Source organism: Mirounga angustirostris, unplaced genomic scaffold (assembly GCF_029215605.1).
Source record: "Mirounga angustirostris isolate CCGP_5_RB_7025 unplaced genomic scaffold, mMirAng1.0.hap1 SCAF_14, whole genome shotgun sequence".
Lineage (NCBI taxonomy): Eukaryota > Metazoa > Chordata > Mammalia > Carnivora > Phocidae > Mirounga > Mirounga angustirostris.
In genome coordinates this window covers 7,593,856-7,613,997 of record NW_026991722.1, presented here as the reverse complement: position 1 = coordinate 7,613,997, position 20,142 = coordinate 7,593,856, and the positions used below count along the sequence as shown (strand labels likewise).

General features: G+C 37.9%; 1 protein-coding gene across 4 annotated transcripts in view; it reads right to left on the bottom strand.

The window, feature by feature from the left end:
• The window catches only part of RTTN (rotatin), a 155,201-nt gene that overhangs the window by 128,433 nt on the left and 6,626 nt on the right, over positions 1-20,142 (bottom strand). For 2 of the 4 annotated variants that reach the window (XM_045886566.3, XM_064577749.1), the window contains exons 6-12: positions 19,917-20,031; positions 18,842-18,992; positions 15,256-15,421; positions 12,948-13,129; positions 10,930-11,045; positions 1,667-1,723; positions 116-286 (exon numbers count right to left, since the gene is read on the bottom strand). In XM_045886566.3, the coding sequence (XP_045742522.1) occupies positions 116-286; positions 1,667-1,723; positions 10,930-11,045; positions 12,948-13,129; positions 15,256-15,421; positions 18,842-18,992; positions 19,917-20,031 (958 nt within the window). The remainder of the gene's footprint in view (positions 1-115; positions 287-1,666; positions 1,724-10,929; positions 11,046-12,947; positions 13,130-15,255; positions 15,422-18,841; positions 18,993-19,916; positions 20,032-20,142) is intronic. The other 2 variants (XM_045886567.3, XM_064577750.1) reach the window with 1 other exon arrangement.

Genomic DNA, 20,142 nt, shown 5'->3' with positions numbered 1-20,142 from the left:
CAATGACTACATTTCCAATATAATCTTTGTACGCCATGAAGTGACCAGAAGAAATACATGACAGAGCACTTACTTGTAATATTCCATACACTACAAGCAACATTACCTGCCTTACCTTCTCAACAGGGAGAAGCAACTGCAGTACTCGGACTGCAAACAGTGAGATGCTGACAAAGGCCATCCGGTGGTGGACAAGCATGACCTGGGGTTGGTCCATGCTCACTCCGCTTTTATGGTAGCACATGGTATCTCCCAGGGACCCCAACACCACGAGGAGTTTCTCTTTCTGCAGACATTTAAACACGAAACAGGAAAACAATAAATTTCAGGGAGCCAGGATGTAAAATTTCACGGAGAATAATTTAAGATACTATGACTGAAGAACAAAAACCAAAACAAAAATCTGTTCCTCCCTGTAACAATGACCTATCCCGGGCGCCTGGGTGGCTCAGTCGGTTAAGCGTCTGTCTACGGCTCAGGTCATGATCCCAGGGTCCTGGGACTGAGTCCCACATCGGGCTCCCTGCTCAGTGGAGAGTCCGCTTCTCCCTCTGCCTGCCTCTCTCTCTCACTCCCTCAATCTCACTGATTGATTGATAAATAAATAAATAAATCTTAAAAAAAAAAAAATAACCCGTACCTGCTGAAGTAATTTAAAGCAGTACAAATGAAAAATAAGCACACCTAAAGTTTCTTCAAACAATACTTCTGATAATGAATAAAAATAAACAAAATACAAAAGCTTAACGAAACAAACTCCTCCTAGTTTCTAGTGCTTAATTATTCTAACTTCAAAAATCAGCATGCAAATCTCTCATGAAGTATTTATTAGGCTTAGTATATGCTTAACACAGTGGCAGGTATAATGGGGGAAAATGCATTAGCACAAGAGACATCCCTGCCCTCAAACTGATCCTAAAGTTACTAAAGAAATGAAACAGGGAAAGTCAGATCATTAAAAAAACAATTAAATATAAAATTGTATAAACTCTCCACGTAATAAGGTTATTTTAAGGCAAATGTTCTGCCATCATAAATTTATAGATAATTTAGTACTTAACTAGAAGTTATATCCTTTAAGTTGAAAGGCATACATAAAATACAAAGAGAAAGCTACAACATAGTCGGCTAACTTGCAAATCATAACAATATAGACCAAAATACATCTTACACATGCTGACATGGCCCATAAACGAGCTGGTAAAAGGATAGCATCAGTAAAACAGTAGAACAAACAAGCACTGGAGATCTTACTCTCACCTTTCCATTGAGAATATAGGAAAATAAAAATAGTAAATAACCTGTAAACTAAGGATAAAAATGTATGCCACATTTTTTTGTTCAAGGATAAATATATTGGAAGCAAAATTAAAAGGTATGAGGCCCCAAAAAAATTATATACAGGATCAAAGTCACAATGAGATATGGCTTCACATCCATTATGATGGCTATTATCAAAAATAATGGAAAATAACACGTTTTAGCAAAGATGCAGAGAAACTAGAACCTTTGTGAGTTGCTGGTGAATATGTAAAATGGTCAAGTCAGTTTGGAAACAGTATGGCAGTTCCTCAAAAAATTAAACATAAAAATACTGTATGATCCAGCAGATTCACTTTTGGGTAATATACCTATGAGAATTGAAAGCGGCGACTCAGACACGTACTTGTACATCATTGTTCACAGAAACAGTATTCACAACAGCCAAAAGGTGGAATCGTGTCTATCAATAGATGAACAGATAAACAAAATGTGGTACACCATATATATGTACAGTGAAACATCATTCAGCTTTAAAAAGCAATGAAATTCTGACACATGACATAATATGTATGAGCCTTGAAAACATGCTAAGTAAAATAAGCCAGATACAGAAAGACTGATATTGTACGATTCATTGCACTTACATGAGGTACCTACAACAGTAAATTCATAAAGAAAAATGTAGGATAATAGCTGCCGGGGCTGGGGAAAAGGGGAAAGGAGAGTTACTATTTAGGGTACAGACTTCAGTTTGAGATGATGGAAAAGTTTTGGAGATAAACAGTGTGATTGTACAACAATGTGAATGTACTTAATGACACTAAATTATATACTCACAAAGGGTCAAAATGGAGCTACCCTATGACCCAGCAATTGCACAACTGGGTATTTACCCCAAAGATACATATGTAGTGATCCGAAGGGGGTACATGCACCCCAATGTTTATAGCAGCAATGTCCACAATAGCCAAACTATGGAAAGAGCCAAGATGTCCATCAACAGATGAATGGATAAAGAAGAGGTGGTGTGTATATATATATACACAATGGAATATTATACAGCCATCAAAAAAAAAAAAAAAAAAAAAAACGAAATCTTGCCATTTGCAACGACGTGGATGGAACTAGAGGGTATTATGCTGAGCGAAATAAGTCAATCAGAGAAAGACAAGTATCATATGATCTCACTGATACGAGGAATTTGGGAAACAAGACAGAGGATCATAAGGGAAGGGAAGAAAAAATGAAACAAGATGAAACTAGAGAGGGAGACAAACCATAAGAGACTCTTAATCTCAGGAAACAAACTGAGAGTTGCTGGAGTGGAGGGGGGTGGGAGGAATGGGGTGGCTGGGTGATGGGACACTGGGGAGGGTATGTGCTATGGTGAGCGCTATGAATTGTTTAAGACTGACGAATCACAGACCTATACCTCTGAAACAAATAATACATTATATGTTAAAAAAATTTAAAAAAAAAAAGTAGGAAGGGAAAAATGAAGGGGGCGGAATTGGAGGGGGAGAAGAACCATGAGAGACTATGGACTCTGAGAAACAAACTGAGGTTTCTAGGAGGGAGGGGGGTGGGGGGATGGGTTAGCCTGGGGATGGGTATTAAGGCAGGCTCGTATTGCATGGAGGACTGGGTGTTAAACGCAAACAGTGGGGCGCCTGGGTGGCTCAGTTGGTTAAGCGACTGCCTTCGGCTCAGGTCAAGATCCTGGAGTCCCAGGATCGAGTCCCGCATCGGGCTCCCTGCTCGGCAGGGAGTCTGCTTCTCCCTCTGACCCTCCTCCCTCTCACACTCTCTGTCTCTCATTGTCTCTCTCTCAAATAAATAAATAAAATCTTTAAAAAATAATAATAAATTGGTTAAACGCAAACAGTGAATCATGGAACACTACATCAAATACTAATGATGTAATGTACGGTGATTAACATAACATAATAAAATATATTTTAAAAAAAGGTCAAAATGGTCAATTTTGTTATGTATATTTTACCACACACACACAAATTACATAGATGAGAAAACACTTGCTATTTACATGGATCATTTGATAGTGTTGAGTTTTAAAACAAACACAAAATTAAAACTATGATACTTTCCAAATCATTAGCAAAGTAAAAAAGAAGACAAAATATTCTATGCAGTAAAAAAATAAAATAAAAAGGAAACAAAAGAAATAGCAAAAAATTTTGAGAGAAGACCAAGCATAAATGTGCTACAAAAAGTTTAAATTTTCCTATAAGTCAAATATGCTTTCATGTTAAAGTAAAAAACAAAATTAATATGGATTGACACACATAAAAAAGATACCTTTATCTTTGTGCATAAAAGGTTAAAAATTAAATGTGTAGTGAAATATGAATAAAAAATCTATGAAATATGAATAATGAATAATTCAGGGCAAAAAAAATTGGATAAAGGGGGTCATTTTCTCTTGCTGAAATGCATAATTAAGAGTAAAGACCCAGGGGGCGCCTGGGTGGCTCAGTCGTTAAGCGTCTGCCTTCGGCTCAGGTCATGATCCCAGGGTCCTGGGATCGAGCCCCGCATCGGGCTCCCTGCTCTGCGGGAAGCCTGCTTCTCCCTCTCCCACTCTCCCTGCTTGTGTTCCCTCTCTCGCTGTCTCTCTCTCTGTCAAATAAATAAATAAAATCTTAAAAAAAAAAAAGAGTAAAGACCCAGGGGCGCCTGGGTGGCCCACTTGTTAAGCATCTGCGTTCAGCTCAGGTCATGATCCCAGGATCCTGGGATCGAGCCCCGCGTCGGGCTCCCTGCTCAGTGGGAGGCCTGCTTCTACCTCTCCCACTGCCCCTGCTTGTGTTTCCTCTCTCACTGTCTCTCTCTCTGTCAAATAAATAAAATCTTTACAAAAAAATTTAAAAAAGAGTAAAGACCCAATATGAATTGAGTCTGTATGGTCTGAATAACATACACTTTCAAGCAAAACCTGTTATTGAAACAAAGATGGTCATACAGGTTTTAACCCAGTCATTTTTAACTTAATTCATAAATAAGGTGATATAAACTTTGAACATTTCAAAGAATACAACTCCTCAAAGTGTCCAAGAAACACTGACAAAAACTAACCATTTACTTAACCAAAAAGAAAACTTCATTTTTAAATGAAGGTATCTTCTCTAATTTAAAGGTATTTAAAAGTATCTTTATTTAAAGGTATCTTCTCTAATCCAAAGAAAATAAAACTAAAAATTAATAAAATTTAAACCAGAAGCCATTATATTAATGACTACCAGTCTAAAGAAAACAAACTAGAAACAGAGAGACAATCTTACTATTTTGACATGCAATTTTTCCACACAGCACCTCTCCATTAAAATAATACTTTTATACACCTACAAACAACATATCTGTTATTCAACATTAACTCTGACACAATTTAATGAACATTAATTTAAAATCTCAGTATTATAGAGCTTTTCTAAAACTCTATTTGTGAAACTGTTTCAAATAACCTTATTAATTCCAATAATATGTTGAGTGCTTCTCAAATAGTATAAAAAGGAAGTACTATGTAGATTCAGGCTTGCAATTTTCACCATTTCCAGCATTTTTTCTAAGCAAAAAAAAAAGATTTGTTTTAATGTTTTAAGAAAAGAAAGGATTGAAAAACAACAGAAACTGGTCCAGTTTTAATTCGCTGGGCTAGAAATGTTCAAAATGCTGTGAAGTAGTTGATGGAGAGGCTGAGGAAGGCCAATTTTCAGAGGATATTTATAGCTTTTACAAAAGAAGGTACAGAATTAAATCAGATTAGCAAAATACTCCAAATATTCTCAATAAAACAGAATTTACAGTACAAACACAATTTCTCCACTATCTGCACATTACAAAATAGGTAGTAGATACTGTGAAGCCTCTGAAATGTGCAACTGGATTGGGCTCTGCCCCCACCCCCCATGCTTCCAGCCTCATACTCCATACTTGCCTTCCGCTGCAGCCTATGCAAACCTCCCCAGGCATTCTCCTGTGGAAGACCAAGCCCATCCTGCCTTCCGAATGGAGACCACGCTACTCAGCACCAGGGAGCACACCCTACGGCCCACCAGGGTCTCTCCCACATCCTCCACCTCGAGTTCTGTGCTGTATTGCTTGCATGCCCCCACCAGCGCCCCCTTCACCACCAGTCAGCACTATGCATTCCTCCCTGTCATTCCCTTCCCCTCTGCCAGATAAAAACCCTACCTTTACTGCTTAGCCACATCATACTTACAATTTAAGACCCAGCTCAGTCATGATTTACAAAAAGTTCCTCCCTAACCCCCCCCTGGGATTCTAAGATGGGAGGGCTGTCAAGGCATCCTTGGCAATAAAACATGATTGAAAACCTAGACTCTTAAGTGACCTTGAAAAAGAAACGGAGCCTCCATTTCATCTGTAACATGTGTTATCTGCCTTACAGGGTCGTGATGATTAAGTAACTTCATAAACACAGAGTGCTTAAACAGGGACTACAACAGAGAAGTGCTATCCTTAGACTATCTTTTTAAACTATTATTCCTGTGCTCGCCTCTGTTTTACTGGTGTCACAGCAGACATATCTATCCTCCACAAGAGTGAAAAGAACTGCCTCTTATTCATCTTGCACCCCCAGTGCCTAGCATATAATGGGCAATCAAGAAATGTTTGGTGAACTAAAATAACTGTTTCTGGACTGGGGGCAGCAGCAGGGGAGGCCTCTGCTAATTAGAGATTCCACTCACCCAATTATAAATTCACAGTCGGCTTCACTTACCCTTACTGAGCCCTTACTGGGTACAAAGCCCTTCTCTCTAGATCCGTTCACAATGCTCTCAGCCCCACTTGAACTCCAACCAGCAATTCTTCAACATGCCTGAATAGCTAAGTTACCCACTCACAGCAGGTCAGATGGGAAGGTGGAAGCAACGAGTCATAAAGGAGGAGAAAAGACTGTTTTTCATGACACTGCAATGACAGGAGCGACAGAGAGGAGAAGGGCAAAACATGAACGGCAGACAGCCCCCAGGGGCCTGGGGTTTTCTGGCATGAAGTAAAGATCCTCACTCCTTGAACCTAACTTACCATGTGAATGAAGATAAAACAGACTTGATTTCAAAGGGAAGCAAAGAAGGGATGACATACTTTATATAAGTGCTTAGCAAATTTTTTATCTTAACAAAACATAAGTTCATTAAAAATATTTTTTTCCTTTTATTTACTTCAAGGGAAATAAAAACATTCAATGGAGATGGGGGGTGCTTTTGACTATGCTTACGCAAACTGAACTATGGAGCTCCAGACATGACTGTTATTATCACTATTGGGAGAAGTCTAGAGATTTGATTACATATCCTCAGGTATCTACTTTCTGAATTGGTAGCAACACATTATTTTCCTTAAATGACTCAACAAAAATACTGCTTCTATCTTCCCTTTTAAGCTTGATAAAAGTAGGGATATTAAGAAATTCTATTGTTTGCTTCCATTAATATAGGAGGCATTCATTCTTTTAAACAAGTAAAAGTAAATCAAATATAATTTTAAGCAGTACTGTTTTATTTAACATTTCTATCATACCAATTGGCACTTCTACAACAGATTTAACCTTTAAAGTAAAAATAATTCATTGAATCATAAAAGATCAGCAGCCAAAAGTTAAAAGTGAATGACTAACTTTTACAGATAAATGTTCTGGCCAAGAAAATTTAAGTTAATTTAAGAAGGAACCGATAAAACATTCTTCACACTTCTAAGAAAAAAATCACTTGTTGAAAACCTTCAATATGTGAAAATCTTCTAAAAAGTACTACCAAATAGTATGATAACCTTAAGGACTAAAGAAAAACTAAGATTAAGAACTATTGTCCCTATTTTATGGATAAAGAAATTGAAGGACTTGAAACAATATATTATCCGTATTGTAAAATAATGTGTTTTTCTTTTGAAGAGGTGTGTGTGTGTCTTAAGGTTTGGGTTTTCCACACACAGGTATTGGTATTATGTAAACATCAGTATTTTGTTTTTTAGGTTCTAACCTCTATTCACAAGGATCAGGCAGTCCATAACAAAGTTTAATAAAACAAAGACAGACCTAGGTCAAAATAACATAAAGAGAAGAAAAACTGGCAACTATGGGAATCAATATATATTTTTGTGACTAATAAATTTTGCTTTTGCTTCTCTGACAAGGCAAGCATAAACAAAAAAAGAAAGACATAAGTTACCAGTTTACATTAATAAAAAAGACAGAATATCAGTTCTTCAAAGAAATCACATAATTTTAAGATGGAGATATAAAATGACAAATGATTTATGATATATTGAGATGTAAAAAAGGATATGATTTCTAATTACATGGAGACATACTGCTAGTTTACACATTTAAGAAAATAATAGGTTGTAATCTAACATTCCTGAGGTTCCTGTACACATGTTGATCACGCATGTGAAATACTACTTATCAAAACACTTCCTTCAAAAAAATAAATAAAGCCATACTCTCCAAAATTATCTTCCCTACTGAAATACAAATAGCAAAGAACACGGCATCTAGTAGTAAAATGAACTACTGATACACATATCAACATGGCAATATCTCAGAGTAATCCTACTGAAAGCAGACAAAAAAGCATATGAGTTCATAGATACCAAATTCTAGAAAATGCAAACTATATCATGCATATTCATATGTCAAAATGTATCAGAAAACTTTTTAAAACATGTGCAACTTATTATATGTTAATGATACCTCAATAAAGCTGTTAAACACCCACACAAATATATATACACACACATATATATGAATAAACAATAAGAAATGTACAGAATCTATATGAGAAAAAGACTCTTAAAAGACAAAGATGTAGATTTCAAGAAATGGAAAGACAGAGCATGTTATTCCCAAGGTGTGAAGAAAGTCCTTCTATGATTCAAAATCCAGAACCAATTTTTTAAAAAGAAACTGATAAAGCCAGCTATACAAAAATAAACAAATGAAGGGGTTCCTGTGGCTCAGTCGGTTAGCATCCATCCAACTCTTGATTTCGGCTCAGGGTCATGGGATGGAGCCCCGCATTGGGATCCTCGCTCAGTGGGGATTCTGCTGAAGATTCTCTCTCCCTTTCCCTCTGCCCGTCCCATCTGTGCTCACGCTCTCTCCCTCTCTCTCTCAAATAAATAAATCTTTTTAAAAAAACAAACAAATGAATAAAAGATTTTGCATAGTCAAAAGCGTCATTAGGAAGAAAGAAAAACCTGAGGGAATAAAACTGCAACTTGTCTTGGAAAGTCAAAGTCCTTAATATATAAAAGCTTGTAGAAATCAGTTAAAAGAATAAAAGACCAATGACCCAAGAGATAAATGGATGATAAATGGATAAATGCCTGGACTGTTTATAGAAAAAGAAATAAAAATGACCCTTAAAGTTACAAAAAGATGCTCAACTTTACTCATACAGAAAAACAAATTAATACTACACTGACATATCATATCTCACTTATCAGAATGGCAAAAATGTGAGGTTTGACTATAAACCCTACTGCTGAGTGTGTAGGAGAAAACACATTCTAATAAACTGCTGGGGAGTGAATGAAATGGTATAGCCATAAAGGAGAATGCAACAACATCTATGATTTAAAATACATTTACTTTTTCAATTTAAGGATAGTTGACAGACAATGTTACATTTAGTTTCAGGTGTACAGTACAGTGATTCCACAAAAACTTTATGCTGTGCTCACAAGTGTAGCTCCCATCTGTCACCATATGATGTTATTACAATATCATTGATTATATTCCCTATGCCGTATGGCTGTACCTTTCATCCCCATGACTTAGACATTCCTTAACTAGAAGCCTGTACCTCTCACTCCCCTTCATCCATTTTGCCAGTCCCCACATCCACCCTCCCTCTGACAACCTGTTTGATACAGCAATGCTACTTAAAGAAATCTACCCTAGAGACACACTTGTACATGTATGAAATGACATATGCACGTTATTCATATCACATAATTCATATTAGCAATTGAGTCCAACAATAGGAGACTGGCGAATAAACACACACTGAGATACTCGTAGCCTATAAAACAGAAGGATGAACACCTCCACATATGGACATGAAAAATTCTCCATACCTATTATTCCGTGCACATGGGATATATATATATATTTTTAAAGATTTTATTTATTTATTTGAGAGAGAGAATGAGATAGAGAGAGCATGAGAGGGTGGAGGGTCAGAGGGAGAAGCAGACTCCCTGCTGAGCAGGGAGCCCAATGCGGGACTCCATCCTGGGACTCCAGGATCATGACCTGAGCCGAAGGCAGTTGCTTAACCAACTGAGCCACCCAGGTGCCCCAGGGATATATTTTTAAGTTATAAAAACAAGGTGTAAAACCACATGTGACATACTACCTCTTATGTAAGATGTGGGAAGAGCAATGAGAATCTACATGCTTACCCGCTTATGTTTGCAAAAACTAAAATAAAAATGGAAAAAATAAACCAGAGAACAGGATGACAGGGGAACATCTCTGAATTACATGTTTACGAGGAGAAAATAATTCCCAAAAGTAAAAACAAATATAACTGTATAATAAACTGTTAACAGAGAAAAGAATTCTTTCAAGTGACTTTGAGGCACAGTTTTTTGACTGTATATTCTTTTTTCTTTTAAGATTTTTATTTATTTATTTTAGAGAGAGAGAGAAAGTACATGCAAGAGAGAGCTTGAGTGGGGGGAGGGGCAGAGGGAGAGAGAGAATCTGGACTCTATGCTCAGCACAGAGCCCAACGTGGGGCTCAAGCTCCTGACTCTGACATCACCTGAGCCAAAATCAAGAGTCGGATACTCAACTGACTGAGCCACCCAGGTGCCCCTTGACTACGTATTTTTAGTGAGATTTAGTCTAAGTCAAAAAGAAATGCCAAGGGCGCCTGGGTGGCTCAGTTGGTTAAGCGACTGCCTTCGGCTCAGGTCATGATCCTGGAGTCCCGGGATCGAGTCCCGCATCGGGCTCCCTGCTCGGCAGGGAGTCTGCTTCTCCCTCTGACCCTCCTCCCTCTCATGCTCTGTCTCTCATTCTCTCTGTCTCAAATAAATAAATAAAATCTTTAAAAAAAAAAAAAAAAGAACTGCCAAGAAATCTTGAACTTTATCGGTTATTGATCACAGTGATACAAACACTACTATTCTGAAATTACTTAGTATGAAATTACTGAAGGTTAAAGCTAATGAGCAATTATGTTGATATTGCTAAAAAACAAGATTTTCTATGAGCAACAGTACAAAATATGAGCAAGGAAATACAAGTTTAAAATCAGAAATACAGCAATCTGAACTCTTTTTTTAAAATACGTATTTCCTAGTTCAATTACTAAAAGAAAAAAAATATGACAGTAGCTATAAAGGACTCCTTTGGCCTGATTTTAGTTCAATATATATCCCCCATTACAAGTAACCAGAATCAAAAATTAATTAATTAATTAATTAATTAATTAAAGTAACCAGAATTTCTAGAGAAATGGCCTGTTCCAGAATGCACAAAATAAGCCTGGGACATAGTGGCTGGAAATAAAGCTTTCAAAGACTAATGAGACAATGAAACCAGCTTAAAAGGATCAAAATAAAATAAAATACTATTTACCATATCCCAAGGAAAACACTGATTCTCACCATATCTATAGCAAAAAGACTGCTGTCATCCCAGATATCTTCTGAAATTGCTTCACCAATAAGTATCATATCCTCTGCAAGCAATTCCAGAACTCTTATTATCATTTGTCTACTACCTAGGAATATAAACAGGAGATAAGAAAAAACGTTAACTTTCAAATGAACAGCTAGATATCATACTGCTCAATCCTCTAGTCAGTCATGCCCCCAAACTCCTATTTCTCTTTTTATTTTTTTGATGTCTTTAGAATCACTGAAAGAGATGAACAGGGAAGTCACAATCTATAACCACCATTAACATCTCTGTTCCAATCACAATACTATTTAACCACAACAAATCCAATGTGCTCATAAGTGAGAAAGATATTCAAAAAGAAAGTAGCGAAATCTAACTAAAAACGCTGTGAGGTTGATTAAGATTTTTCTAATTCAGAGACCGTCTGTGTTACATATAATATGTGACAAAGCACCAGGTTAGGTTTAGAAAATGCATTCTGTGAATCTCCCATTTAGTGCTAGAAGGCTTAATCCTTGTCAGAAGTATTACACCACACCTGAGCGGCCTGGGAATCTGAGCTTCCACTGGACCAACTAAAGTAATAAATGTGCATGATGGCGTTTGCTGAAGAAACTTCAAGAAAATCCACCTGAAACAGGTTCTCAAGCCTCTATTAACTTAAAAGTCTATAAAAATTCCAAATGAGGGGCACCTGGGTGGCTCAGTCAGTTGAGTATCTGACTCTTGATTTTGGCTCGGGTCATGATGTCAGGGGTTGAGCCCCACATCGGGCTCCCTGCTCATCAGGGAGTCTGCTTGAGGATTCTCTCTCTCTCCCCAACCCCCGCCCCTGAACTGCCCCCTGCTCATATGCGCACGCTCTCTCTCTCAAATAAGTAAATAAATCTTTAAAAAAAAATTCCAGAAGAAACTGTTCTGTCACACCCACCAAAGCAATCTCTTTTCTCCACAGAGACAGAATAACAAAGGAACTCTACCACCTGTAAGGTGAACATTCAATCAAGACTTCCCTGTCCCACATACCAAAGGTCAATTTCCAATGAATAAAAGTAAAGCAAACTACCAGATCATAAAGGTCTAGATTAACTGTTCCATTAGAATGGCTGGAGCAAGTCCTCTTAGAAATCCCTTATGATATTGAACAATTACAAATTATGCAATAATTTATCACAAAAGGGCAAGAGAACATTTAGAAAATTTTATGTACCAAGATATAACTTTATAGTTATCACTCTGACTTTTTACAGCAAATTAAGAAAGGTTAAATGAGAATTCATTAAATCTAAAACTCTTCTTCTCAGTGTACCATGCAGACAAACATATATACTTTATGATGCCAAAGTTCAGCCTTTCTTTATTTCACATTACTAGTACATGAATTCATATGTGCTTCTAACTCCTGGAAGCAGAGTTATTCAGTCAGTGGTAAGTTAGGGTTATTTGGTTTTCCTCAGGATAAAAACATTTTCAACACTTCCCAAATACAAACCTCCATCCTGCTTCCCGCCCCACCACCTCCAAGCAGGCAAAAATAAGACACAGCGCTTGAAGAACCATTCAAATAGGACAGATTCTTTATTGATACTCTATCCAAACAATGCTCATGGCATCCACATTTACTTAGGAGATAAAAAGACTATATTAAGTGCTTAAAAATTTGTATCCCAGGGGCACAAGCATCTGCCTTCGGCTCAGGTCATGATCCTGGGATCCTGGGATTGAGCCCCTCACATGGGGCTCCCTGCTCAACAGGTAAGTGTGTTTCTCCCTCTGCCCCTCCCCCGGCTTGTGCACGCACTCTCTCTCTCTCTTTCAAATAAATAAATAAAATCTTTAAAAAAACAACAAAAAAAAGAACAAGAAGCATTTGTATCCCAAAAGATAAGTAAATACAGATTCTAAATGTCATAACATAGGCGAAAAAAAAAAATAAAAGTCCCTGAAAACAGACAAAACAAAGACAAATTATATAAAAAGAACTACAACTTCAAAAACTAACCTGTTCTTAAGAGAGGAACTGCTGATTCCAGAATAGAGACACAGAACTGGGGAAGACTGAGCTGCTGGAATTGTAGTTCCAGAGTGTCTTCAGTCTCTAGCTCTGGCAGATCTACGTGAACCACATCCAAAGGCGAATGCACAGATATCCGAGAGTTCACAGGAGCATGACTACTACTTCCACTGTAAAATAAAGGATAATCCTTGAATGTGGAAACAGCTCACAAACAGATTTCCTGCCTCTCTGCTATCTGGCATATTAGAAGCTTCACTTTAGACACAACTACATAGCTTCATGCAACAATCCTGGTCAGATTTGAGAAACCCTGACAAATTTATAAGATTGAATTTCATAAAGATGACTCGAAATTGTAAATGAAACCAAAAATGCATTTATATATTGCTTTTTAAAATGACGTTCCTGAAATTCCTCTAAGAGCAATCAACATTAGCACTAATAACCCATTCATTTCTAGAGAAGAGCAAGCCAATTCATAACAAAGTTCTTCTGTAATCAACTTATAGAGGCCAAACTAAATCGTTTAGTTTCCTAGATTTTCTGTGATTTTCACCAAATGTTCTAAGTAAGCCAATGTTAGCAACCGAAGATTGCTAGAAAATGCCAGAAAAACATGAGGAGAAATGGATTACTTCATTTAGTACATTCAACATTACATCATGATTTTGAAAATATACCAAAAAGTGGAACATCCCATCTTCCTTGGCTTTCTTCATAGAAATTCTTACCGAAGTGATGGGGTGAGGATAAAGTGCTATAGAAAGGGCCGAACCTCGGGCGCCTGGGTGGCTCAGTCGGTTAAGTGACTGCCTTCGGCTCAGGTCATGATCCCGGGGTCCTGGGATCGAGTCCCGCATCGGGCTCCCTGCTCTGCGGGGAGCCTGCTTCTCCCTCTCCCACTCCCCCTGCTTGTGTTCCCTCTCTCACTGTGTCTCTCTCTGTCAAATAAATAAATAAATAAATCTTAAAAAAAAAAAAAAAGGGCCGAACCTCACATTTACAAATTTCTGACTTTTAATATTATCCATAAGTGAAGCTGAATCACAGATACACTAATGCTACCGAACGTGGAAAACTCCAAAAATTAAATATATGTTTTGTCATTTCTTCAATTTCAACATCCCAAAATAGGAAAATGAGGTGGGCTTCTCTCCAACTCTAAAGGGATCCATGAGGAAGGTGCTCAGTGAGGAGTGAAAATGCATGCACATGCAGCACTCTAGATACCGCCTAGAGAACAAGACAGAAGGCTTTCTACGAGTAAAGAGGAAAGCTGTGTCTGCCCAACACCAGCTCCCACAGAAGGATTAGGGGCGCAGGCTCTCAGACCATACTGTCCACACCTCTGCCCTCCTCTTTACCAACTGTATAAACGCGGGTAAGGTCACTGCCTTTCTAAAGCAGGCTCGTCTGTGAAGTGATGATGATGGTGATGCTATTACAGGACTGTCAGGAGGACAGCTAAAGGAGATAACACATGTACGGCACTTGGCATAAGACCAAGCACGCAGCCAACCCGAATCAGTGTGAGCCTGCAGCCGCAGGGGCACGAGTGAAAACCAAGCCAAAAACCAGTGTTCATCTCACCGAGCATTTATTAAGACACCACCAAAGAAGAAATCAGTATGTTCGTAAGATGCCTGTAGCCTAAGGAAGAGGTAACACACAAACACCACGCCAATCCCCTTAAGCAAAGTTGATATATAAAAACCTGTACTTACACAAATAAGTAAAATATCGTAAATTGTGCATCTTAACGGAATCTTCGTTTTATAGTCGCTAATCATTCTCTTTAATAATAAATACTGATGTTATGATTAGACTTACAAATGTGGGTTTAAAATATCATCAAAATGTATCTATCATCTAAAGCTATGCTTTTAAACTAGATCGCATTTCATTTGTGGCTGATAAAAACAATTCAAGAGGTCAGAATTTTCATTCTTTTTTTAATGAAATAGAAAACAAAATATAGTTCACTATGTAGCATATGGAATCAAAGTACTGTTTTGTGAACATCTTGTTTTGGCAGGGACACACACACAGGTGTGCACACACGCAAACACACATACACACACACGTAAGAGCATATGTCTATGTACAGAGTATTGAGTTGAATGTAGTATTATTTCTTACTGTAGGTCATGGTCAAAAAAGTATGAAAACAACTGGTTCAACATCAGGCCAATACTTATGGTAATGTTCCAAAAGAGACGACAGAGAAAAATATTAATCTCCCTCTGAAACTAAAACACACACACACAAGTTAACCAGGCTTTTCAACGGTCACCTGGAAGACACGGCGTCCCAATCCTGGCCATCTCCTCTGGGTCGCTGGCCTGTGCGTCCAACCACAGAAGGCCGGGGGCTACTGCTTCCCGGAGAAGGATTCTGGGAATGATGAGTAACTCTAACTTCATGACAGTAAGACAAAGAAGAATTTTGGGAAACTGTATCTGAGGGAAAAAAAAGAATGAAATTATCCCTCAATAGTGACAAATAAGGATTATATAGTTTTTATATGTCATTCTTCCAAAAGACATTAACAAAGTTAAGATAATGGAAACACTTCTATTGGGGTAAAAGTAAAGGTCAACCTTTTCTGCGAGTACTCACTTAGCACATTTAGATTTATAACTAACCTGATTATATGCAGCCTTCTAGCCAGCATTATTGACTTGTAACATTCGGGACTGCCAAAGCAGAATAACAGGTCACTCCCCTGCTCAAAATTCTATGAGAAACCCTACCTCAAACTACATGTAAAAATGAACTCAAAAAGTAAACCTAAATATGAGTTAAAACCATAAAACTCTTAGCAGAAAATACAGAGGTCAGTCTTCATGTCTTGGATTGGCAATACATCCTTAGACATGAAACCAAAGGCAGGACCAAAGAAAACAAAGATAAACTGGACTTCATTGAAATCAAAAACTTTTGTGCGTTAAAGGACATTATCAAGAAACTGACAACCTACAGACTGAGAAAAAATATTTGCAGATCATGTATCTAAAGAGGACTTTATAACCAGGGTATATAAAGAACTCCTAAAACTCAACAAGAAACAAACAAACAAACAAAAAACCAAAAAACCATGAGCACCTGGGTGGCTCAGTCGGTTGAGCTTCCAACTCTTGATTTTGGCTCAGGTCATGAGATCAAGTCCCACCTTAGGCTCCGTGCTCAGCAGGGAGTTCTGTTTGAGACTCTCTCTCTTCCCCTCCTCCTTCCTCCCCAACTCCCCCCCACCCCCGCAAGCTCTCCCTCTCTCTAAAATAAGTAAATAAAATCTTAAAAAAAAAAGCCACCCAATTTAAAAATGGGCAAAGGACTTTAAAAGACATTTTTCCAGGGGCACCTGGGTGGCTCGGTCAGTTAAGCACCTACCTTCAGCTCAGGTCGTGATCTCAGGGTCCTGGGATCGAGCCCCACGGGGAGCCCGCTTCTCTCCCTCCTTCTACCCCTCCCCCCTGCTCATGCTCTCTCTTGCATGCTCTCTCTCAAATAAATAAATAAAATCTTTTAAAGATAAATAAATTAAATAAAATAAAAAGGGAAAATAACAAGTGTTGACGGCTCGTGGAGGAACTGGAAGTCTCATGGGTTGCCAGTGTGGACAGCCACTGTGGCAAACAGTTTGGTGGTTCCTCAGACAGCTAAACGTAGAATAACATGACCCAGCAATTCCACTCTTAGGTATATACCCAACAGAACTGAAAACAGGGGCTAAAACAGATATACGATATTCACCAAAACATTATTCACAAGAGCCAAAAGATGAGAACAACTCATGTGCCCATCAACAGATAAATGAATATGCCAAATGTGGGATATCCATACAGTGGAATATTATTTATCCATAAAGAGGAATGAAGTTCTGACACAGCTGAAACATGGATGAACCTTGAGAACATGATGCTCAGTGAAATGAGCCAGACACAAAAGGACAAATATTGTATGACTCCACTTGCATGAGGTCCCAAGAACAGACAAATTTAGAGACAGAATGTAGATGAGAGATTACCAGGGGCTGCAGAGGGAAGGGGACATGAAGAGCATGGCTACACGGTCACAGATCTTCTATTTAGGTTGATGAAAAACATTTGAGAACAGATAATGGTGATGGTTGCACAAGAGGGTGAAAGCAATTAATGCCGACAAAATTGCACATTTCTAAATGGTTATGAAGGCAGATTTTATGCTATACATATTTTACCATAATTTTTTTAAAGAATTAAGTAAAATAAAGGCATCTGCAGAGGGAAAAAGAAAGTTCTCCAAGAGCTTCTCACTGCACTGCAAGGAAAATATGAAACACTTCCCAAGATCTACAAATCCCTGTACACTGTGGCCCCTGGCTACCTCTCTGATCTCATCCCATCCCCTCTCTGCTCCCCATTTCCCGATTACTGCACTCCACTCACATGCCAGCCTGGCTTTTGTTCCTCAGGCATGTCACCTCATTTCCGAGGCCCCCAACCCTCCAGGAATACTGTTTCTGCAGCTCTTCAAGTGGATGGTTCCTTCTCACCCTTCAGGTCACCTCCTCTGAGAAGCTCTCCCTGCCCATCCTATCCAGGTAAGCCGTACTTCCTGGTCACCTTCGGTCACATCACTCTTCCTATTTCCTTTGAGCACTTCTGATCTGAAACAAACTTATTTACTCATTTACTACCTGTCCCCAACCTTATCTCAGATAAGCTCAGAAGGGTGGGGACCTTAACCGCTTTGTTCAGTGTTATACCCTCTAGAGACTAGAACATCAACTGGTATATGGTTGGTGATAAATAAACATTTAATACATGAATAAATCTTCAAAGATACTATTTTTATCAACATTGTAACTCTTATTCTGATGAAATATGGGGTACCTACAGCTCTCTGTTTTCAGTCATTTGCAAAATGCTCTAGCTCAAGAATGTTAATGAGGAACCCTATACCCTCTGAGATCTGTAATAAAGTTAATGTACAGCATAAGTATTCAAGTAGTATAGGATCAGTGAAACTCTGAACAGAATAGGGATTAACTGTGAAGCATGATGACAAATCACTGTAATTTGATATTCAACTTTCAATGCGTAAGTGCACAGAATTCCTAGGTTGTAAATACTGTTTTGACAAAGCCAGTCTAGTGCTCTATTTGGCCATTAGGTGGTGCTTTTTCCCTTAAAAGTCTGGCACTGCTATCATATAATAAATAACTACATCACAAGTTGCATAAAAATAGTTTTCATAAAATACAAATCGGGGACACCTGGCTGGCTCAGTCGGTAGAGCATGCAACTCTTGATCTTGGGTCATGAGTTCAAGCCCCATGTTGGGTGCAGAGATTATTTTAAAATAAATAAATAAATAAAATATACCAAAAGTTTAAAAAAATATATTTATTAAAAAAATACAAATTATTCTTTTTCAAACCAAACAATCTATTAATACAAGTAACTGCATAAAATGCCCATGGTCCCACGTGAATAGCTGAACTCAGAATTCTGGTCCCTAGCTTCCAACAACACTGTATGCATAAGAGAAAAGAAAGACATCTTGCAAATGGCTCTTATCAAAAAAAAGAGGATGGACTGAATGGAGCACTGGGTGTTATACGCAAACAATGAATCATGGATCACTACATCAAAAACTAATGATGTAATGTATGGGGATTAACATAACATAACATAATAAATAAATAAATAAATAAAAAGAGGACGGGATCAGGAGTGGTTCTGTCATTCACATACTTGGTTTTCAAAGATAATCATTTAATTACATTTAGGAATGAGGAGTTTATGTTGTGAAAATTATACAGTAAGTGTAACAGGGAATACTCAGAAGAATCTGTAAATACCACCAGTGACTAATGAATAAATAAACATAAATACCTTGTTTACTAGAGAAAAAACCCGGATCTCGGTGAAAGTTAAGTCTGTTTCTTAAGGATGTGCACAGCTGCTGCAAGCAAGACACTGACTGTAAAGCCAGGCGATGTTTTCCGTCTCCTCCGAAGGCCAGTTTCAACAGAGATAAAAGGCTCTGAAATAAAGAAGAGCAATGAAAATGATCCAGGGAAGGTGGATGTGGAGTTTCAGTAAGGTCAAATGAATAACCGAAGGAAATAAAATAATTTGAAAGATATTTGTAAAACCAAGAAACAAGAAATAGGCAAAAATGACTTAGCATAATGCAAGAAGACGGGATAAAACAAGAAAATAAAATTTAAATAGACTAGTCAGTGTTTGTTGTATCTAAAATCTGATGGCTGAGTACCTATTCTGAGAGAACACATGAATTATTCCCCATTCAGAACATTAAGTTACACAGTACTTCTTAAAAATCACAGCAAGCCTTTGGCATCTCAAACAGCTAAATCATTTTGCCACCTTTTGGCAACTAACAGCTTTTCCTCTGCTATCTTTGGACAACTGCAACAGTATGTATTAATAGCTGCCATTCAGAGGCATCCATTCCAGCCCCGGGATTGGTGATTGAGGCTGTGGATATGCCACGATCCCAGACCTGGGATCCCAAGCTCTACTATACAAACTAATAGACCAGATTGCAAAGAATCCATCTAAACTGCTCACTACCACCTATTTCCACAGCATCTAGCACTGTGCCTTACACATCCTAAATACTCAAAAAGCGATGCTATTCTCACTGTTAAGAAGGGTTACTGCTGCCCAGCCTCAATTTCTAAAGTCTATTCTCCTCTTTAGGTGACTCATAAAAGGTAAATTCAAGGTGGCCAAACTAGGCCTGTATGTGTCAAATGAGACTACCTCCTATCTGAAGAACTACCACTATCCAAAGAAGTAAGACAGAAGTGGTTTCAGGAACCAAATACTTCATTTTTTTAAATATGGTAAATTCCTTCTGAAGGACTCCTACTTTGCAAAATTTGTTTCACTATAAAAAGTTCTCTATTTCAAATCTAAAACAATCACAGAGGATACATACCTGAACAATTTTTGGCCTTTGAAGGAAAATTTCAGCAGGAAAATCTTGCATGATTACATCCTTCAATAGTTCACAGGTGTTCCAAATTAAAGTGTGGTTACTACTTCTTAAAGAGCTACCAAAAAATACATACATACATAAATAGCATTATTTATTTTTAAACAGAGTTCATCTATACGGGATTGTAAGTAACCTAGTGGCATAATGACTCTATCAACAGTCCTCG